Raw genomic sequence first — 22,447 nt, forward strand, 5'->3', positions numbered from 1 at the left:
AGAAAATCACTTGCAACAATCTACAAGTCAAAATATCATCTCCAGCCTCAAAGAGCAGGGACTGGTGGCTAATGCTGTGCTCTACCTCCCATGTACCGGAATGACTGAGCTAAGACTGGTCTTCTGCTGGTGGGGGATGGTGATTTGGAAAAAAGAGCCCTCAATCCCATATTGAATACACTTACCTTCCTTCCACCTCCTCCAAAGAAGTGCGGGTCCGGGTGGTAGAGGAACGCAAGGTGGTAGGTAGTGTGTTGGGTAGCACTGGGCTCCTTTCACTTAGGCCGGTAGCCCTGGGAGCTGGGGGCACCAGGCCAGGGACTGGAGAGAAAAAGGACTGGAGTGAGCCCCTGGAGCCCCAAATCTCTACATATGATCCACGAGTAACAACCTGGGACACTTGACAAAGCAATCTTCTAGCTGCCCTTATCCTACGCATCCTCATTAGAGGCTCTTCATACTGTAAATAAAATGGATTTGGGTTCCAATATTAATAGCTCTGAATGGCTAGCTGGTCCACAAAGGTCAGGAAAAGACAGCAGTACACAGACCACAGCAGGGGTGAGGGAACTAGGAGACCTGAATTCCGTTCTAGTAAATGCCAGAAGCCAAGCAAACCCAAGTCTGTGCTATTCCAAAGCTCAAACTCCTTGTTCCCAGTCACTGTGCTATAACACCCCCCGAAGGGGGATTCCCACCGAGAAGGACAGAGCTGAGGCTGATGATCCCCTGCCGCTCTAAGGGCTCTGCTGCTCCAGGGGGCCGTCCAGTCCAACTCACCAAGGGAGCAGGGCCGGCCATCTGGCTCATCCGGACAGGCACACACAAAGTCTGAGGCCCTGGCAAAGCAGAGGTGGGTGCAGCCTCCGTTGTTCACACCACAGGCATTGGTCCCTAGAGGCAAAGCAAGTAAGTGTCTGGTTTGGGACAGAATCAGGTCTTCCTATTTGGCACTTCTCAGAAAGGAGAAGCTCCAGGGCACCTCACTCCTAGGGGCAGTAGGGCAGAAGGGGTATAACCACATGGGGCTGACAAAGGTACAGGAGCTTAAAATGGGAACCAAAAGGCTCTCCTGTGAGTCTAATTGTCTTGGTCATTAAGAGTCCTTGTGGACACCAACCACCCCACCGATGGTAAGGAAGCAGGCTCAGGACCCAGGAGCCCACCTGTCTGTCGCTGAGGAGAAACTACAATGATATCCATGAGCCCTTCCACATTCGCCAACACTGTCTCCTTGTTCCGGCCTGAGTATTTGTCCACACGCTGGATTGACTTGGTCTGCCAGTCTGTCCAGTAGATCCATCTGTCCTGCTACTCAACAGGAAAACCCAATAAAGAGTAAACATTATTCAATCGTCTGACCCCAGTAGTGTTTCTGCGTTTCAGCACGTGTACTCCTGTCGAAATGCCTTCTCTTGTCCAGCACGCCAACTTCCGTGTGTCCCCCAGTATGGCACTATCCAGGACATCTCCCCCAATCCATACAGAATTCACTCCTCCATGCTGTTCTGTGCCTTCTACAAGTGAGTCTTGACACTCTATGATCATTTGCTTACGTGTCTGTCATATAAGACTAAGTTCTTCAAGGACAAAAATATATTTCATTTATCTCTCAATTTCTACCACTAACACCTAATCCTCAGTCAGTTGACTGTGTGGCTCAATGAATAAGTGAGTTCTTATACCTAGTAAATAGGAGTAACTTGGAGACAAGGGGTCCTTCTAAGGTCCCAGCACTTCTGGGCCCTTCACTTAAGAGTCCCGGCCCAAATCCTCTGGTTACTTCTAGGGGGAGCTGCCTTCTATTTTTTTTTTTTTTTAAGATTTCATTCATTTATTTGACAGAGAGAACACAAGCAGGGGAGCAGGCAGAGGGAGAGGGAGAAGCAGGCTCCTCACCGAGCAAGGAGCCCGATATGGGGCTTGATCCCAGGACCCTGGGATCATGACCTGAGCCAAAGGCAGGCGCTTAACAACTGAGCCACCCAGGTGCCCCTAGATTTTTTTTTTTATTTATTTATTCATGAGAGACAGAGAGAGAGGCAGAGGGAGAAGCAGGCTCCCCGAGGAGCAGGGAGCCCGATGCGGGACTCGATGCCAAGACCCGGGGATCATGACCTGAGCCAAATGCAGACGCTTAACTGACTGAGCCACCCAGGCGCCCGGGGAAGCTGCCTTCTAATGCAGTGATCCCGAGATGCTCAACCAGGGCTGGGGAGAGCAGAGAACGTGGTTCCCCTCCTGCTTCTGGGTATGTATCAGAAATCCCAGGGGAAACTTAAGAGATTGAAAAACCATATTCAGTATCATCCTGTAGTTTTACATTTGGAGTATGGGGTGGGGGGAGCCTATCATTAAGTAGAGCCAAAATCTTATTGGCTGGTAGGATATGATGCACAATACAGATAAGTGGAAAGTCAAAAAAGAACAAAGATTTTTAAATGATTGAGAATCCCTGTTTTGGCCCCAGGCTTGACAGGTCTTCCTTTTTCCCCTTCCCCGAATTATTGTACAGGGTTAGAACTCAAAAATGACAGCCAGTGATAATTAAAACAATTAAAAATAACACGCACTGAATGCCAGATAAGTGTGCTAACGCTTTGCGTATATTTCGGGAGGACACCATTATTAAACTCACTTATTTTATAGGTAAGTGAAGCTTAGAGAAGTTCAGTCTTCTGTCCAAAGTTGCACTTGTTCAATGATACAGGCAGAGCTTGAACCCACGGAGCTGGCAGATTAGAGGCTCTCAGTAAACACATACCACCTGGCTGGCTGCCTCAAAACTCGGGCTCATAACCACTCCACCCTACTGTCACTAAGCCAGCTGTCTGGGCACAGCAGTTGGAAACACAGCATTCGAATCAACTAGGGAACCTGTTAAAATGCACATTCCTGGGACCAACGCTCATGAAGCAGAGTCTTTATCTCCCAGGGTCCAGGAACCTACATTTGCGAGCCCCTCCCTCAAACGCTAGAACGTGGAGTGGTGGGACGGGACCAAGAGGCATATGGCGGCAAGACTTCCGTGTACAGGAAACAGCCCTAAAATGAGCCTCGGTAGCATGCCTGTCGCGTAGCAACTAGGGTTGAGGCTGCCAACTTGGGATCCCAAGGAAACACCGCCCACCAAGGAGGTTTAGTTACCTCTCTCCTGAGCCAGTACCTGAGTGAGAGCAAAGGGGTGGGAGACATGGCTGACTAACACCTGCCGTAGCTTCCCATTGAGGTCAGCGCTCTCAATCCGGTCCAGATGTGCATCTACCCAATAGATCCTGTGAAGGAAAAGAGAGAAGTTGGCTGCTCAAAATGCTTGCCAAGAAGCCCAGTCCTTCCCCCCAAGGAGCTATCTGTCTCCCTCCTGAGCTGAACCAGCAGGGGCTGTGAGCTGTCAAAAAGCACCCTTGATGAGAGAGGTCACTGCAAGTTCCAAAGCTGAAGAGCGGAGGTTAGTGACTCAAGTGGGGGGTCAGAGCTGTCTGGGGTGGGGTAGAGAGCTGTGACCTCAGAGGAGTCACCCTCCAGGCTCATCTGATCCCAAGAATCGAAGCCCAAATTCTTATGAACACTCTTCAAGAAGAGATCTTGGTTTGCAAGGACTTCACTGAGGTTGAAGGAAGAAGGTATTCCTCTTCTCTAGCCCGGCTCTCCAGGTGACTTTGATTCCCTTCCCTTCTTCTGGGGGCAGAAAGGGAAGCTGCCTGCTTCAAAGCCCCTTTCACCCCCTTCTCCCGCCCTCCAGCATTTTTTATCTAGACAAGGAGTTGCAAATTCCAATGAGTGAAGGGATCAGAAAAGTAACAAACACACAAAAAAATCACCCTCCAATGGGTAAGGGGTCATGGGACCTGCGGTCCAGCCAGAGGATGTGCTCTGCTAAAGACACTCAAATCAAAAACATGTAAACCACACAAACAAAATCCATCTGAGGACTGAGGGCCCGATTCAGCAACCCTAAGAATGTGTTCCCTCATCCTTCTCGCTGCTTTTTTCCCTCCTTACCTATCAAGGAGCTTTCTATCTTTTTGTTTTCACTATCTGAATCTCCACCATCCTTTCCTCTGCCCATTCAATTTCCAGGAAGCTCCTGGGACAGGGTTCCCACCTGCGGGTATCATAGTCCAGGGTAAGGCCATTGGGCCAACCCAGGTCTGTGTTGATGAGGACCTTCCGCTCAGAGCCGTCCAAGTTTGCCCGCTCAATCTTGGCAATGTGGCCCCAGTCTGTCCAGAAGAGGTACCTGAGATACAACACTGCCATCATCACCAAAGCATGGGAAGATGGCACCCAGAGGCTGAGAGAATACGGGGGACACACCGACACCATTAGTGCATAGGCATCTTCCAAGGGACTCTTCACCAGGCCCTTCTTCCCTGGGTCTCTCTTCTGCTGGCCAAAAACTTACCCCTTGCGGGGGAAAACGGCAATGGCCCGAGGCTCATCCAGGCTGTTATTGATGAGCACCTTGCGGCAGGAACCATCTAGCCTTGATGCTTCAATGGTATTTCGGCCTGTGTCCGTCCAGTACAGATTCCTGGCCACCCAGTCTACTGCCAGCCCGTCGGTGGTCTTCAGCCCACGCCCAATCACTGTCTCCATGTTGCTGCCATTCAGATCTGCTCTCCTGAGGGAAGAGCCCAGGGCTGGATGACTGACCCGAATGACCAGAGATTGACTGCCCCCCCTTTAAGTATATTTATTTAAGTAATCTCTACATCTGATGTGGAGCTCGAACCCATGACCCCAAGATCAAGAGTCATATGCTCCTCCAACTAAGCCAGCCAGTCACCCCTAGACTGAAACCCCTTTAATCCATGTTCCTATAATTAGATCCCTACTAGACTATAAGCTCCCTAGGGGCAGAGACCACATACCTATCAGTACATTCCTCAGCCTCTAGCACAGTAGGTACTCAAAATATTAGCAGAATTAATGAACAAATTCTTGGGAGGACAGAGTGTTTCCTGCTATAAATAGGAGGTGTTTGGGCCCATGTCTTGCAGAAGACAGGTTAGTAATTCTCCACATACCTTATGGAAGAGATAAGGATTACTAGGTGGTAATTATAAGAAAGGCAAATTTGTCAAAATCTACCTGTGTATTTTTACATTAGTCCTACACCAGGGAATTCAACCCCAGGATGGGGGTATGTCACAAACACTTAGGGAACTTCTCTAAACTAAATATTCCCAGCTGTTCCCAGCATGAGTTTTTTTTTTTTTTTTTTTTAAGATTTTATTTATTTATGTGAGAGAGGGCATGCACAAGCAGGGGGGAGGAGGAGAGGGAGAAGCAGGCTCCCCCCCACTGAGCAGGGAGCCCAATGTGGGGCTCGATCCCAGGACCGTGGGATCATGACCTGAGCCGAAGGCAGACGCTTAATGACTGAGCCACTCAGGCACCCCTCCAGCATGAGATTCTAATATGCCCCTCAGGGAGAACAAAGGGGAATACCCCTATTCTTTCACATGAGAGAATTCTTTCTCTGCCATCATAAACCCCTCATACTAGTGGCAGGGCATCACATTCCTCAGTTAGGATGGGATAAAAAAAATTGAAAGAATAATAAAAAGTAAAATAAAACAAAAATATTTTTAAAACAGCAAAATACAACCTTGTGAACAATCATAAGCCTTGGCATTTGTCCAGGGCTCCTGTATTATAATACAGATATGTGGTTTAGCTACATGGCCTACTCATCAATGAGTCTTAGGGGATGCTTAGAGCTCCCACAGGGCCTAATAGTAGGGTAAAGGCTCCAGGTCCCCAGCCTGACTATCTGTTTGTTTTACATACTAGGCTTCTATTAATCTAGAAATAACAACAGCAACAACAAACCCAAATCTGAACTCTGTTGTAAATGACAAGCAAACAAGTCAGGATCAGAACTCACTATCCAAACTACCAAATCACTCAGTCTATTTAGAGGTCAACATGAACCATGATCTCACCCCAACAGGGATGGGATATAGGTCTGCGTCCTCTGGAGATTTCAGGGACGTTCATACCTGATAACATCCAGGAACACATCTGTATAATAGACCTTCCCGTCCACACTGTCATAGTCCAGGGAAATGACATTGTTTAGCTCAGGAACCGGGATGTGCACATCTGTGTGGTCGCTGGTGTCCAGTGAGATACGCCGGATGGAGCCTCGGCTGGAGAAGAGCAGGTAGGTCTCGGGGGAGGGATCACACGTCTTCCCATCTCGCTTCAGCTGGATGCCAGTGGGGCAGGCGCAGGAGAAGCCCGAGGGCCGAGGCAAGCAGAGGTGGGAGCAGCCGCCGTTTCTCGAACCACACTTGTTAAAACCTGGGGAGGCGAGACGCATGAGTCTTGACACCCAGCCCGGATTCTTGTGGAAAGCTTACAAAGGCCCTAGTTTCTTGTGCCTGGTTCTCTTCTGTTCTAAGGGATACAATTTGGTGCCTGGCAGGGATGAGGGAGAAAAAGCAGGTATGTCTCCCTTCAGGAGGTCTTTGGAAGGTGACAGCATCATGCAGTTGGAGTACCAGCCATACCCAGACGGAACACGGCCTGATCCAGGAAGGGGGCTTAGGGAGGTCCTTGTCTCTGAGATCATAAAAGAATCTCTGTGCTCCGGGCACATCTCAGACGCCGAGCTACCCCTGGAAAGCCAGTTCCGGCTCACCGCCCTAGGGGTCCTCTCACCCAGTGGCTGTGCCCGGTCCACGGCCTGGATGTCCATGAGGCCTGGCAGGTTGGACCTGACCAGGATGACATGGCTGCCAGTCCCCTTGTCGGCACGGTGGATGCTCCGGGTCTGCCAGTCAGTCCAGTAGATATAGGAGCCAAGCAGGGTGAGGCCATAAGGGTGCTGCACAGGGGACACCAGCGTGTGCCGGCTGGCGCCATTCAGGTCGGCAGCCTCAATTCGCTGTGGAGGAAGGAGAGGGTGGGGGATGGCTATGAGCAGACAAGGGGTCCTGAGTAGAGATCCTGAACAGTCCCTCGCCTGTCTCCTCAGGCTTCCAGGAAGCGACAGGCACGGGACTCTCACCTCAGTGTGGGCATCGGCCCAGAGCAGTTGGGAGCTGGCCTTGTCCACAGTCAGCCCATTGGGCCATCCTAGGTTGTTGCTGATGAGCACGGTCCGGTCTGAGCCATCCATTCCAGACCGCTCTAGCTTGGCATTCTCCCCCCAGTCCGTCCAGTACATGAACCTGGGCCAGGAAAAACACTGCTATGTCTGTAGCTCCTACATACTGGAAGTACTGACCGTATGCCACACGCTGTGAAAAGCACGTTATGCAAAATGTGGAGGTGTCGTTTGCGGGTCTAGAGCTTCGGATCTGCAAGACGAGAAAGTTCTGAAGATCTGTTTCACCGTCATGTGCATAGACTTTACTGAGCTGTACACTTAAACAGTGGAGATGGGAAATTTTACGTTTTTTTTTAACCACAATTTTTTTTAAAAAAGAATTTTCCATGGATTCTCTCACTTAATCCTCACAAGAGCATGAGGTATACATTTTCACTATCACCTCCACTTACTGGTGAGGACGCTGAGGATGAGAGGTTAAAAACGGGACCCAAAGTGACAGACGCAACTAAGAAATGGTAAAGAATGTTGAATCCTGGATTTCAGACTCCAGGGCTCGTGCCCTTTACCACTACATTATCCTACCACCCCTGAAAGAAGTCAGAAGGAGCGGAACAGCCCCAGTTAGGTCAGTCTCCGTGTTCCTGTGAGCAACGCCTGCGCTTTGTTGTTCTCTTCCCCAGCTGAGTTGGCCCACCCTGCCGCCCCGAACCACAGAGCTGGCTCTCACCCCATCTCGTGGTACAGCACAATGGCCCGCGGGCTGTCAAGATTCTGCCACACCAACACTTTCCTCATGGACCCGTCCAAGTTGCCCACTTCAATCCGGTTGGTTCCCGTGTCTGTCCAGTACACTTTCCGGCCAATGGCATCCACTGCGAGCCCATCTGTGGTTTGCAGCCCTGCAGGAAGTCAAGAGCGCACACTGGCTCCTGCCTTAAAACAGACGGGATGCTTCCCCAGCTCTGCAGCCAGACAGGGGGTCCCTGGGCTGGGAGCAAGGCCCACCTGTGGTGATGATGTCCTCATGCTGCGAGCCATCCAGATTGGCACGGCTGATGCTGTGCAGGGTACTGTCTGACCAGTACACCTTTCCTGGAAAGGGAAGGCTTAGCTCAGCCTGGACCCTCGCCTCTCCCAAAGGAACACCCATAGCTGACCCATGCCCTGAGACACCAGGGCATGTCAGAGAGTCCTCTACCCCTGAGCAGAGGAAATCAAGGGAGATACAGAAATATCCTAACAGGAATGTTCTCGGCAGAGATGGAAGCAAGGCCCCAAACCATGCCCTCATTACCAAAGAGAAAGTGCTACAGAGATGGGGCAGGGCTGTGCCAGAGGGAACAGGGAGCCCCAGGCTCTTAGCAGGAAGCAAAGGTGGTAGGAGAGGAAGAAGAGCAGCTGCAGTGGGTTAGGGACAGAGGGCCACACGGACCTTCCTGGGGATCTACTCCAATGGCAATGGTGTTCTTCATGGTAATGTTGATAGGTACCACCACGTCGGCAAAATAAGGGATGTCCAAGGAGACCATGCGTATGTCTATTCTCCTGGCGAAGATGAGGAAACTGTTCATGCCTGCCCAAGTGGGGACAAAAGGAAAGAGAAAAGTCACCCTAGCGTAGCCAGTAAGAGGATCTGGAGTAAGGCAAATGGGAGTGCATGCCCCGTCTCTGTTAGTTTCTAGGGGTGCGATCCTGGGCAAGTTCTTTAAATTGTTCAAGCCTCAGCTTCAGCATCTGTAGAATGGGGATAGTAGCAGGGTATCCCGTAGGATTAGAAGAGATCATGTACAGAAAGCACTTAGCACTGGGCCTGACACACAGTCATAAATGAGAGCTCTCTGCACTTTGCAGGAACTTTTACCGTGAGGTTTAAAAAACCTCATGTTAAGTGAAAGGGCTTTCCCTACAACCAGGGAGGGCCGATTCACAGATCCTTTCTCATTCGAATTGCAAGGAAGTTAGGGTTCAATTGCGGCCTGCCATGTAGCATCCCCTAGGGAGAAACATCAACTTCTAACATCTGGGCAGCCAGGCCCTGCTTCTGGGACCCTCCAACTGTCACATAAGTTGTACACTCACAAAGTGCCACTTCCAAGGGAGGGACCATGACATTGGAGAGCACATATGTTTTAGTATTTATTATACCAGCTCTCGGCAGATAGAACTAAAGTGACTTGTTCTAACCCAATCAGTGTATTATGACAATTTTCCAACACTGAAAGCAAAACATCTGAGAAAAGAGCATCCTTTTCTAAAATGCATAGAGACCCTATAAGAACAAGTTAGACTCTGCCTATGATTCTGTCTACCTGGTCCCTTGGGCCTCATCCTGGACTTCTCCTTTTCTCTAAAACTTCTTGGTCTCTCCTATGCCTCTCAGAGTACCGGGACCCACAGTTTCTCGGCCCACCCTGGAATCCACCTACAGGGAAGGAAGAGAGCCACTGCCCTCCTGGAGAGGCTCTATCCTGGCCCGTGATGCTCCAACTTACCTGGTGAGCAGGTCTTGCCATCAGGCATCAGGTTGATGCCCGTGGGGCAGGTACAGCTGAAGCCACTCGGATTTGGGGACCGAAGACACAGATGGCTGCAGGCTCCATTCTCCCTAGCACATGGCGTGGACACTGGGTAGGGGGGAGGGGGGTCAGTGGGGAGGTCTATAGCAAAGGAAGGCTGAGGAGAAGCCACGGTGGGCCGAGGGCAGTTCACCTGGAGGCCGCCGGCGGTGGAAGACGTGGATGTCCATAAGGTTCTCCAAGTTCTCCTGCAGGGTCTCCCGGTCTAGCCCCGTCAGCCGGTCAGCGCTCTGTATACTCTTGGTCTGCCAGTCAGTCCAATAGATGCGCTCCCCATACAGGGTTAGCCCAAAGGGGTGGGGGAGCTCGCTTCCAATCAGCACCTGCCGGGGGCCCCAGCACTTGTGTCATCCCCCAGCAAGGTGAGACAGTACAGAGTGGCGATCAAGAGGGAGCCACTTCCACATGTGGAGTCAGGATGCAGTTCCTCCACTACCACCTGCTGTGCAACCTTGAGCAAGAGCTGGTTATAAAATCTCTCTGAGGGACGCCTGGGTGGCCCAGCCGGTTAAGTGGCTGCGTTCGGCTCAGGTCATGATCCTAAGGTCCTGGGATCAAGTCCCACATAGGGCTCCTTGCTCAGCAGGGAGCCTGCTTCTCCCTCTGCCTGCCACTCCCCCTGCTTGTGCTCGCTCGCTCTCTCTCTCTGATTAAAAAAAAAAAAAAAAACTCTCTGAGCTTTGGTTTGCCAATCTGTGATATGATCGTGATGGCGCCTGGCTCCAAGGGTTGTGTGATGATAGTAAAAGATCATGTATGATTTACATAACCTCAGAGTATCTCGGCACAAATTATTTATTAATTACAAAAGGAAAAACAGCAACTGCACAGTGGACACCACCTTAACCAACCACCTTACCCACACCAAGTTAATTTCACTGTAAAGGGAGAAGCTGACCTCTGTGCCTGCACAGAGACACGACTTTATTTAATGTAGTACCCCTGCCCCAAACACATTGAATCTAAGGAAACAGCAAACAGATTGAGGGACATTCTACAAAATAACTGGCGTTGTTTGATTTTTAAAAATACAAAGGTCAACAAAGACATAGAAAGGACTTATTTCCTTGACTGGATGGGTTAAATAATTATGAGGAAGTGTTCCAGATTAGAGGTTAATCTGGAACCTGATTACTAAACACACTTGTGATCTGGGATTGGATCCTGGCCTCAGAAAGAAAAAAAAGGAAAAAAATAGCTATAAAGGATATTATTGGGGCAATTGGTGGTGAATATGGACTGTTAATTAGACAGTAATATTGTATCAATGTTAAACTTCCTGATTTTGATCGTTGCACTGTGGTTACTTAAGACAATGTCCTTGTTCTTAGGAAATCGAAATATTTTGGGGTCAAGGGCAGGATGTTTCCAATTTAATCTCAGATGGTTCAGAAAAATAATAATGTGTGTGTGTGTGTGTGTGTGTGTGTGTGTGTGTGTGTGTGTGTGTGTGGGGTTAGAAAGAGAATGGTTCACCGATTTGACAATTCTTACAACTTTTCTGTAAATTTGAAATTATACCAATAAACAACAGCAAAAACAAAGAGGGCGATCTCTCACAGGTCCAGGAGGCAATTGGTGATTAAATAATGTCAGTTGTGACAGTTAGGAGGAAGGTCTGTGCACCACAATCTACACAAAGCCCTAGCTTCCCTTCATCACCAGGCAACAATCCCCCACCCAGCCTCCTCGGCTCTGGAGGGCAGCCACAGCCTCAAAGGAAGAGCACACCCCTCATGCTTGTCCCATCATGCCTGGGTCCTCCTAGCTGCCGGCCAGGGAGTGCTGCCCCGGAGGCTGTCAGGGTTGGGGGAGGATGCCTTAACACCACCCTTACCTTCCTCTTGCTGCCATCCAGACCAGCAAATTCAATCGTCTTCATGCCAGCATCCGCCCAGTAAAGCCGCTGGGACCCGTAGTCAATGGCTAATCCATTAGGCCAGGTCAGATTGGAAGAGATGATGACCTGGCGGCCGGAGGCATCCATGCCAGCTCGTTCAATCTTGGGGCTAGCACCCCAGTCGGTCCAATACATGTACCTGGGCACAGGCAAAGAAGCTCTTACAAGCCTTCTAGTTAACACGCCGTGGGGACTTGGGGTGCCTGGGGTGTCAGCTGCTTGCACTTGTTGCCCCAGCCTCCTGCCTCAGCTCCCAGCCCCAACCTGGGCTCAAAGCTCTCTCCAAAGGTCTCGTATGTTCTATCACTATCCAAAGGTTCCCCAGGGTTTTAATAAAGGCAGAGCTCAATGGCTCAAGGAGTGTTCAGCAAATGAGGCCTATTTGGGGATAAAGAAAGAGGGGAAGAAGAATGGGGTGCAGGAAATGTTTCCTTGGGGGCACCTGGGTGGCTCAGTTGGTTAAACGACTGCCTTCAGCTCAGGTCATGATCCTGGAGTCCCAGGATCGAGTCCCACATTGGGCTCCCTGCTCAGCAGGGAGTCTGCTTCTCCCTCTGACCCTCCCCGCTCTCATGTGCTCTCTTCTCTCTCTCTCTCTCTCATTCTCTCTCTCTCTCAAATAAATAAATCTTAAAAAAAAAATGTTTCCTTGGGGCGCCTGGGTGGCTCAGTTGGTTAAGGTCTGCCTTCGGCTCAGGTCATGATCCCAGGGTCCTTGGGATTGAGCCCCATGTCGGTCTCCCTGCTCAGTGGAGAGCCTGCTTTTCCCTCTCCCTCTGCCTGCTTCTCCCCCTGCTTGTGATCTCTATCTCTCTGTCAAATAAATAAATAAAATCTTAAAAAAAAAAAAAAGAAAGAAATGTTTCCTTGACTGGATGAGTTAAATAATTATGGTACACAAATTCAATGGAATTCTTCCATATAACCATGAAGAAGAATAAGATAGCTCTATATTACCAAGTGGAAAGATATCCAGGATATATAGTTAAGTGAAAAAAAAAAAACCAAGTTACAAAACAGTATGCCATTGTGGTAGAACCAAAGCCACCACCACAACCACAACAAATATATATATATATATATATACACATGTAAAAGAAAATCTGGAAAAATAACCCTAAACTGTTAACTGTTAGCAATGGTTATTGCTGGAGAGTGAGGCTATAGGAAATCTTCACTTACTACAGATTTATTTACTTATTTGTTGGTTGGTTGGTTTATTTACAATGAGTTCCTTTTGTTAGCAGACAAAAAAAAAAGATGAAAAAATTTAAAAGGTTTCCTTGTCCACTGGGGGCGGGGGCAGAGTTGTCACTGTGCCTCTTCGGTTTCTGTAGATGCTCTTGCTGCCTGTGCCCATAAGCTCTGGCCATTCTCACTAACCTCCAGACTCCCTTCTAGTGCTCAGAGCTGTGGAATGGGTGGAGCTTGTCCCAAAGGAACAGGTGCTCACCCGCCCATGGGTTCCACCACGATGTCCCGGGGACGATCAAGGTTCTCCCAGATGAGAACTGTCCTCATGCTGCCATCTGTGTTGGCCACTTCAATCCGGTCTGTCCCTACCAAGAAGTAAGGGGCAAAGATATTAACTCTATTCTTGGTCCTTCACCCTACTGCCTTCCACTCCCAGCACAGAGCCTGGCATGCTGGAGATGATCAGGAAATATTTTACAACAGATGCGCAACAGATACTGAGTGAACTGAATTTGGAGAAGATGATGCTGCAGGTCCAAGGACCACACTGTGAGTAGCTCTGGTATAAGGCATTCCTCTTGCCTCCCAGACTCACCTGGCTCATAGAAAATGCTTGTTTTATTAAGACAGTGATGTAAGGAAAACCACAGGGCAGAGTTTCCTTCTCTGAAATGCCTCAAAACATTCCTGAGAACCAGCTACACAGGTAGCTACAGGCAGTAGCTGCCTTCTGATTGGCAAATGCCAAACCCTCAGATATGAGCGTCTAGCTTCAGCTCTGCAGCAGCCCCACCACTTCTGACCTGCCAAGAACTTTAGGCCAAGACAAGTGGTCTAGGAGGGGCCCCTTCTACCTGAAGCTAGAATTTCAATAAGAAGACTCCCACAGAGCCAGGCCATGGCTGCCCTGAACATACCTGCATCTGTCCAGTATAGCTTGTTGGTGACCCAATCGATGGCTAGGCCTGCTGGACTCTCCAAACTGGTATCCACTACCACCTAGACAGAAAGCAAAGCTGTTATCACCAACTGGACTTGTACCTCAGCTCTGGGGCCCAGCTGTACCAATTCTCAAGGTTGGCAAAGGTATGGGAAGCCTTGACCCAGGAGAAGCTGGATTCCGCCCCTCAGTCTCTGCCCTCCCCGATGGGCCCTACCTCCTGTCCTGTTCCATCCCACTTGGCCCTGCTGATGGTGTCAGTGCTGACATCTGTCCAGTACACGTGGTCATCCCGGGAGTCCCAGTCAAGGGCCACAGCACTGCGCACGTCAGCCAGTGGGATGACATCGTCGGACAGGTCCTCTGTGTCGAAGCTGATCCGACGGATGTCCATCCTTCGGGCAAAAAGCAGGAACTTGTCAAGACCTGATCAAAGGCCGAAAGGGGTCTTCTTTTAATGCTCTAAATTCAATCACAGTGACAGACACAGACGCTCACCTGTGTGACATCTGGTTCAATCACACTTCCTGGGATCTGGTGCCCTTTGTCCCCTACTCTTCACACTTCAGGCCCTCTGTGAGCACTGGGCAGGCCCGTGTTGACAGACTCAGGCTTTAGGGTCAATGGACTAGGAAACAGACTCTCCCCAAGGTCCAGAAGTGTATCCTGTTTAAGCATCTGTCAGCTTCACCTCCTTTTCTCTCCTCTTTGCTCAGCCTCTTTGGACGCACCGGCTGTCTGTCCGTCCACCCCCACCCGACCTTGCTCACTTCCATGCCTGCTTCAGGGCTTCCGCTCCACTCCATCCCCTACATCCTTCTCTTCACAACATTACCCAACAATGACTACTGAGCACTCACTCCTTGCCAGGCCTGCCTTGCCTCCTTTACTCTCATAGCAACTCTTTGTGATTCACGTCATTCTTATTCTCATTTCCTAGATTAGCAACCCTGAGACTAACGGCAGGTCAAGGAGCTTGCCCAGCTTCCCCCAGCTACAAATCACCAGAGCTGGGACTTGAATTCAGGTCTGGCTCTGGAGAAGGAGCTCTGGCTACCCCCTTACACAGCTGCTTCCCCCTGGCTCTTCTCCATCGCTTGCCCCATTCCGGTCTATCTGAATATTTCTCAGTATACAATTCTGCCTGGAAGACACTTCCTGCCTCACTTCACCGAGTGTCTTCTTTTAAGCTCTGGGAAATGCTTAGGGGGAGCTCCTGGGGAAACCTGTTGTACCTCACTGAGACAAGAGGGACAAAGCTGGGCACTTACAAGAATGCAAGGAAGGTAGATTCTCAATCAATGCGTGTTGAATGAATAGCCCCTGTTCCTCTGAATAGTTTCCCTAATATCACTCTCTGGAAAGGACCCAGATCCCAAGAGAAGTTTGGTTTTAACACGGGACAAGAGGGTCAGTGAGTACACAGCAGTAAACAAGAGCAACTGCTGATGTGTGAGGAATTACCCCTAGCTCCTTGCTGGTGATGTCTTACTCCTGGATCACCCCTCTCTGGACTATTCTTAGGAAAAGTCACCTGCAACTCTGAGCTAGACAGGGCTACCCTCTCAAGGCAATAACCCTGCAGGAGCTCAAAGGAAGCCAAAATAGCAGTTCAGGGAGCGACCAGGGAACCCCATAATCTCCCACTCATTAGACACTTATTTATCCAGGGCCTATGTACACAGAGCATCACCAGAGGTCCTAACCTTGGCTCTCTGGTCTAGGAGCTAGAAGGAAGTCTTTAATAGGGTGAGGCTACAGGTAAAGAGACAGAAACCCCTACTTTCTACAAGGGCCTGGTACCCTCTCGCTGCCTACGGATAAAGCATCCTATCCGGTGAAATGATCCACCAGCCTGGTTGCAGGTATTCATGCTCAACTGGGTTGTGTCACTGAGCCCTTGGGCCTCAGCTTGGATATAGGAGCCATCAGCCTCTTAAGTTCTTCCTCTCCGGGGGCTATCTGAGGAGCCTGGCTCTTCCCCATGACAGGCAATCCCTTGAATTCCTATCTCCTGTTCCTTCCGCCCACCTTCACAAGGCACGTCCACTAAGGCGGGTGCCCCAGACCCACTTACTCTGGGCACAGGCGTGGCTGCTGATCTTGCGGAAACCGGTGGGGCAGGCACAGGTATAGTTCTGGCCACTGGGCAGACACAGGTGGGTGCAGCCTCCATTGTTGTCCCCACAGCGGTTCTTCCCTGTTCAAAGAGCCCAGAGCAAAAGGGTCAGGAAAGACCAAAGGTTGGCAGAGTCCCCCCCAAGGCAAGTGAATAGGGGTTTAGCCAGGGTGTGAGTTCCCTGGAAGGAGGAACTACGTCTCATTATTTTTTATATCTGTCCCAGCTGCGAACACAGTGACTCCCTGACAGAAGAGATATCCTATAGGGGGCCTGGGTGGCTCAGTTGGTTAGGCGACTGCCTTCGGCTCGGGTCATGGTCCCAGGGTCCCAGGATCGAGTCCCACATCGGGCTCCCTGCTCAGCGGGGAGTCTGCTTCTCCCTCTGACCCTCCTCCCTCTCATGCTGTCTCTCATTCTCTCTCTCAAATAAATAAATAAAAATCTTTAAAAAAAAAAAAGAGATATCCCATAAATGTTTGCATGAATCAGATGGGGACAGCGAAGCCGATTTTCTTGACTCTCGATGTTGTATCCTAAATGTCCAGCAGAGGGAGAAATTGGCCCGTATCCATGCCAACCGCAAATTTCTGGGCCAGAAACAATGGCAGCTGAGACAGGTGCAGGGAAGGTTCTCAGAGGCACCGGAGGTCTACCAGGTGGGTCGTTTCTTACCTGCAGGCTGGCGCTGGGGGTGCAGGGTGTGGATGTCCATGGGGAAATGGAGTTTGTTGCGAATGATCTCTTGGTTCTTGCCAGTGAATTTGTTAGCACTATTGATGCTCTTGGTGTGCCAATCTGTCCAGTACAGGCTGTCTTCAAACACGGTGATGGCAAAGGGATGGGGGAGGCCTGTGGAAAGTCCAGAAGGACCTCAGTCCAGACAGAGCCTACCATGGGCTCCAGGCCCAGGCCTGGCAACTGCGCCAATCTCACCCGCTGCCAAGGTTCCTGGGGGCTGGGATTGGGGAAGAAGGATGAGAGATGAAGGAGAGCGGAGAAAGGGCCTCACCCTGGCTAATGACAGCCTTGCGGTGACTCCCGTCCAGATTGGCCCTCTCAATGACATGGTGCTTAGCATCCACCCAGTACATACGATGCCCAGCATAGTCAATGGTGAGGCCATTGGGCCAGAAGAGGTGAGTATCGGCAATGATGCGGCGTCCAGAGCCATCCATGCTGGAGGCCTCAATGCGGGGGGTGTTGCCCCAGTCTGTCCAGTAGATGGTACTAGGAAGAGACAAAAGGAAATTGAGAGACAGGCAGCAGAAGGCAGGTAGTAACAGGAATAATAATCAGACTGGGGCCTTTTATCCATTTAACCCAGGGGAGTCCAACTAGTAGGAGGCACATTCTGTGTGTAGTCCACGGAGTGTTTTCTAAATGTCTGAATTTAAGTGTCTCTAGCAGGGCATTTATTCATTTAACAATTTTTTTTTTTTAAAGATTTTGTTTATTTGACAGAGAGAGACACAGCAAGAGAGGGAACACAAGCAGGGGGAGTGGGAGAGGGAGAAGCAGGCTTCCCACCGAGCAGGGAGCCCGATGCGGGGCTCGATCCCAGGACCCTGGGATCATGACCTGAGTCGAAGGCAGACGCGTAATGACTGAGCCACCCAGGCGCCCCCCCCCCCCTTATTTTTAATAGTACCTGCAGGGCTGTCTCTTAGGGATTAGGAGTATAGCAGTGAACAGAACAGACAAAAATCCCAACCCTTGTGGGAGACAATTTTTTGTTATTTCTCTAATAACAAAAATTATTAATTTGTATTAATTAGTTCAACCCTATGAACTAATAATAAAACTATTAAGGACCTGCAATATTTAATGTGTCTTAGCCATTTAAAATGCATCACATTTTGGGTGGGTGAAATAGGTAAAGGGGGTCAAAAGGTACAAACTTCTAATTATATAATAAGTAAGTCATGGGGATGGAACGTATGGCATGGTGACTATAGTTAATCACACTGTACTGTATTATTTCAAAGTCGCTAAGAGAGTAGATCTTAAAAGTTCTCATCACAAGAAAAAATTGGGGCGCCTGGGTGGCTCAGTTGTTAAGCCTCTACCTTTGGCCCAGGTCATGATCCTGGGGTCCTGGGATCGAGCCCCACATCAGGCTCCCTGCTCAGCAGGGACCCTGCTTCTCCCTCTTCCACTCCCCCTGCTTGTGTTCCCTGTCTCTCTGTATCTCTGTCAAATAAATAAAATCTTTAAAAAAAAATTGTTGTAACCGTTGGACACTGACAGATGTTAACGAGACTTATTGCAGTGATCGTTTTGCAATATACACAAATACTGAATCATTATGCTGTACACTGAAACTAATATAAGGTTATATATGTCAATTATACCTCCGTTTTATTTTATTTTTTTAAAGATCTTATTTATTTATTTGACAGAGAGACACACAGCAAGAGAGGGAACACAAGCAGGGGGAGTGGGAGAGGGAGAAGCAGGCTTCCCGTGGAGCAGGGAGCCTGATGTGGGGCTTAATCCCAGGACCCTGGGATCATGACCTGATTCGAAGGTAGACGCTTAATGACTGAGCCACCCAGGCGCCCCTGTACCTCCATTTTAAAAAGTGAGTCTCTTTTAAAATCTTCACACGGCTAGGAGGTAGGTGTGCTTTTTTTTATCCCCAATTATAAGTGACTGAGAGGAGGCAGATATAGACTGACCCAAGACCACATAGCCATTTCCTGCAGAGCCAGGACTCAAATCCAGGCATGTCTGGGTGCAGAGCCCATGCTGTTTTAAGGCCACACTGTGAAGAGGCCCCTCCAACAAGGTCTGGCCCAAGAACTGTCCCCAGAGGTTGCAAGAGGGGTTTGGGAGCTTGAGACACAACTCACTCACCCTTCCATGGGGTGCAAGGCAATAGCCCGGGGCTTCTCAAGGTTTTGCCACAGCAGAACCTTCCGATGGGCCCCGTCCAGGTTGGCGACCTCAATCCTTGATGTCCCTGAGTCGGTCCAATAGAGTTTGTCATGGACCCAATCCACAGCCAGGCCCCCTGATGGAAAGAGGCAGCAAGAAAGTGTCAGGGATTCAGCCAAGTGACCTCTGTGTCCACGTAACAAGAGCCAAATCTTACAGGAAGACGTTGGGTTGGGCGCTGTTCTGACCATGTTACGTATACCAACTCACTTCATCGTCAGAACAACTCTGGGAGCGCGATACTAGAATCTCCGTGAAGATGGAGAAACTGAGGCAGAGAGAAGTCGAGGAACTGTCCAAGGTCAAGCACTTCCTCCTCTCAGCCAACCATATTCTACTTCCTGAATCCTGGCTCCCTGACCCACGCCCAGGGTCCGCCCCCGCCCGCGCCCCCCCCCCCCCCCCAGCACCGCACTGGCTCAAGGGTTTGCAAACTGGCTCAGAGTTTTGTAGAGGTACTTCAGAAGTTCCATAAGCATATGAGTCAAATGTGCATGATACCAAATTCTAATCCACTTAACTGGCTTGTAGAATGGCCTAAGATTACAGAGTGAGCTCTTGTTTTTTTAATCTGTAAACATTTGGATGTATCTATCTGGGTTGAGGAGAATATCCTTAATACTAAGCAATCAAAACGAAAGTCTGAACTGAACCAAATGCTAAGACTTAGAGCGAATTGTAACTGCTGCCCATAAATCTCTGATTTCAAATGATTACATTCATCAAAACATCTCATTACTATTGAGCCCAATAATGAGCAAACGCCATAAACCTGAATCCATAAAATTCATGTTTTCCCTACTAGAATTCCATCCAAGATTTCACTGGAATAAAAAGACGTTCTGCTGCCCAAGGCTTGCAAGCCACTATCCTGTGCACACACTGTGGCCCTGCCCTTCCCCCCAGGGCCTCATTTCCTACCTGGGCTCTCGAGCCCTGTAGACACAACCTCCTCCACGTTGCTGCCATTGAGATTGGCACGGAGGATCCGGTCCAGGGTGACGTCTGACCAGAAGACGAGCTCGCGCCGGTGGTGGAAATCAAGGGCAATGGCGTTCTCCAGGTTGTTGAGCAGCAATGTGTACTCAGAGCGGTGCGGCAGCACCTGCCGGATGTCGATGCGATTGGCGAACAGTAGCACAGGCTCCGGCCCTGGGACGTGGCATAGAAATGGGGCCCCCACTTGGCTCCAGAGCTGCCCCTGACACCCATCAGCATGCACCCCCAGCTCCTCAGTGGACAAATGGGGCCCCCTGTCCCTGAGGGCATGTCCAGAGCTGCTGGGAGCAGGACTAGAAGAGTGGGAGCCTCCAAAGCATACTCACCCACACACCCCACCCCAGCAGCGATTTTCTTGGGGCTCAGAATGCAACTCACAGCTCCATTTTACTGAGATGAAAACCCTCTCTACCTGTCAGCAAATCCCCAGGGACCGGAGCCCCCCCGGATGTCTCCAGGCTCAGCCCTCTGCCCAGCGAGCCGAACGCCAACAGCCCTTACCCAGAGCCTTGCAGCTGCGCCGGTCGGGCCGGAGCTCATAGCCTGCTTCACACCAGCACTGGAAGGCCCCTTCACTGTTGGTGCAGCCCTGGCTGCAATACCCCTCCTCCGCGCATTCATTCACATCTGGGAGGACCGGGCAGGGTCAGGAGATCTCTGTTCTGCCATCCTCCCACCCCAACTCCCAGGCTGACTAGTCGCTTCCCTGCCCACATACCCATCTACTCTGCAGGCCTAGTGGGAAGGCTATACAAGTGATTAAGGGTTTCAGGGTCATGGAGACCTAGGCTGGAATCCCAACTCTGCTCTCACCGGCTCTGTGGCCATCAGTAAGTTACTTAACCTCCTGGGCTTCGGTTTTCCCATCTGTGAAACAGACAGGACCATCGCCACCTGCTAGGGGGATGATGAAATGAGGTCGCATCCGTCAAATGTCAGACCCAGGGGAGACACAGCTGCCTGTCCGCTGCCCCTGCCCAGCTCCAAAGCAGGCCCCAGCTCACCCTGGCACATGTGCCCATCCTCGGTGAGCCGGAAGCCTGTGTGGCAGGTACACTGCACCACCCCCCGCACCATCTGGCACTTCTGGGCGCAGCCACCGTTGTTAACATTGCAGTTCTCCTCGCCCGTCCGGGGCCCTGTGCCAGCCAAGCCAGAGATGGGAGTTGAGCCCAGAATCCTCCCCCAGACAGCCAACTTGGCATTCCACCTGGACCACGAAGAACAGCTCCCGAGGCTGCAAGAATCCCTAGGGAGGATTCTCTTTGAACCACATGGGTGGGGTTCAGCCACAGACCAGGGGCCAGGCCCGCCCACTGGGGACACTCACGGCAGTTCTGCTGTGGGCTTTCATCACTGTTGTCCCCGCAGTCGTTGACCCCGTTGCACAGCTTCCGCTGCCCAATGCAGCGCCCGTTCCAGCACAGGAACTGGTCTGAGGCACACTGGGGGCTTCCTAGAGAGTGGGGGAGCAGAGCAGGGTGGGAGGGAGAGGCAGGTCACAGCAGGGCAGGGCTTGGGTCAACAAAAGGATGGGAGCCTGTCATTTTCTAGGGCGAGCTGGAGACAGATGAGATTCAAGGTGGGAGGGTCGGGGTCCAGGGCAGGAAGCAGCTCAGACAGGGCTGGCTGGATGTCTGCATTTGTTCGCTCCTCAGGACACCAGAGTGGAATGATGAGGGACAGAGGAGAGAGTGCATCCGTGTGTCCTGTACCCGGCAGCATGGCCAGGGCAGTCAGGGGGCTGTCAGCCACAGAGAACAGTCCCCGCTCACGAGGCCAGAGCAACAGGCAGGCTGGCTGTGTATGAGTCAGAACGTGAGAGTCTGCTGATGTTGTGTTCCAGGCCATAAGGCTGGGCTGGTAACAGATGCACCTGGATTTGACACTGGTAACTGTGACGGACAGGAAAAATCCAGGCCGTGGGCAAGATCTGACGAAAGCATCCTGTAGCCCAAGGGAATGGCAACAGTGACACCCTCCATCCAGCCGTCCTCCAACCCAACTACGGGTCAAGGGGCCTGGGGCTCCCCCCCGGGGAGACTCCACCTGTGTTCTCACAGTTCTCTTCATCACTGTTGTCGGCACAGTCGTCCTCCCCATCACAGCGCCAGGACAGGCGGACGCAGCGGCCTGACCTGCAGCGGAACTGTTCAGCGGTACACATGGAAGTGGCTGCGCAAAGCAAAGGCCTCATGAATGGTTGGCCCCGTTGCGGCCCGAGGCTCCACCCCGTACTTCATGCCAGCATCCATGCCGCTCTCCTCCTCACCGTTGTTCTGAACTGTGTCTTTGTGCAAATCAGAAAAAAAGACAACCTTTCCCCCAAGACACCTTCCTGCTACCCTCAAGAAAACTGCCGGGACACATATACAAATCTCTAGAACTACAGAACGTGTACATCCATTGCGTGACTGGCCTCCCTTTGGACATAGCGCCTCTATGCCGTGCCCAACCCACACCACCATCCACAACAGTCCTGTGCCATCTGTCTTCATCCACGGTGGCTTTTTTTGGCTCCACCCTTTGGCCCTGCCCCCACTCACTGCAGTTGCGCTCATCAGATTGGTCATCACAGTCCGCATCGCCATCACAGCGCCAGCCTGCGTTGATGCACAGGCCACTGTCACACATGAACTCCCCCGAGCGGCAGGGCTGGTGGGAGGCTGGGGAAACAGGGCAGACTCCTGTCGCTCGCCAGTCCCAGGACACA

General features: G+C 50.9%; 1 protein-coding gene across 3 annotated transcripts in view; it reads right to left on the reverse strand.

Moving 5' to 3' along the window:
• LRP4 (LDL receptor related protein 4) overlaps nt 1–22,447 on the reverse strand; it is a 55,470-nt gene that overhangs the window by 16,476 nt on the left and 16,547 nt on the right. For 2 of the 3 annotated variants that reach the window (XR_003517422.2, XM_027579322.2), the window contains exons 7-34: nt 22,281–22,400; nt 21,784–21,909; nt 21,065–21,190; nt 20,739–20,873; nt 20,236–20,361; nt 19,657–19,887; nt 18,655–18,811; nt 16,808–17,025; nt 16,471–16,647; nt 15,754–15,876; nt 13,894–14,102; nt 13,654–13,735; nt 12,996–13,101; nt 11,480–11,681; nt 9,776–9,965; nt 9,559–9,690; nt 8,499–8,639; nt 8,072–8,158; nt 7,794–7,965; nt 7,022–7,184; nt 6,673–6,898; nt 6,009–6,312; nt 4,406–4,624; nt 4,106–4,240; nt 3,167–3,275; nt 1,167–1,311; nt 781–894; nt 186–321 (exon numbers count right to left, since the gene is read on the reverse strand). Coding sequence is in view for 2 of the 3 variants with exons in the window: in XM_027579322.2 (XP_027435123.1) it covers nt 186–321; nt 781–894; nt 1,167–1,311; nt 3,167–3,275; nt 4,106–4,240; nt 4,406–4,624; nt 6,009–6,312; nt 6,673–6,898; nt 7,022–7,184; nt 7,794–7,965; nt 8,072–8,158; nt 8,499–8,639; nt 9,559–9,690; nt 9,776–9,965; nt 11,480–11,681; nt 12,996–13,101; nt 13,654–13,735; nt 13,894–14,102; nt 15,754–15,876; nt 16,471–16,647; nt 16,808–17,025; nt 18,655–18,811; nt 19,657–19,887; nt 20,236–20,361; nt 20,739–20,873; nt 21,065–21,190; nt 21,784–21,909; nt 22,281–22,400 (4,411 nt within the window). In the remaining variant the exon portion in view is untranslated. The other variant, XM_027579323.2, reaches the window with a different exon arrangement.

This window comes from Zalophus californianus, chromosome 11 (assembly GCF_009762305.2).
Source record: "Zalophus californianus isolate mZalCal1 chromosome 11, mZalCal1.pri.v2, whole genome shotgun sequence".
Taxonomy (NCBI): Eukaryota; Metazoa; Chordata; class Mammalia; order Carnivora; family Otariidae; genus Zalophus; species Zalophus californianus.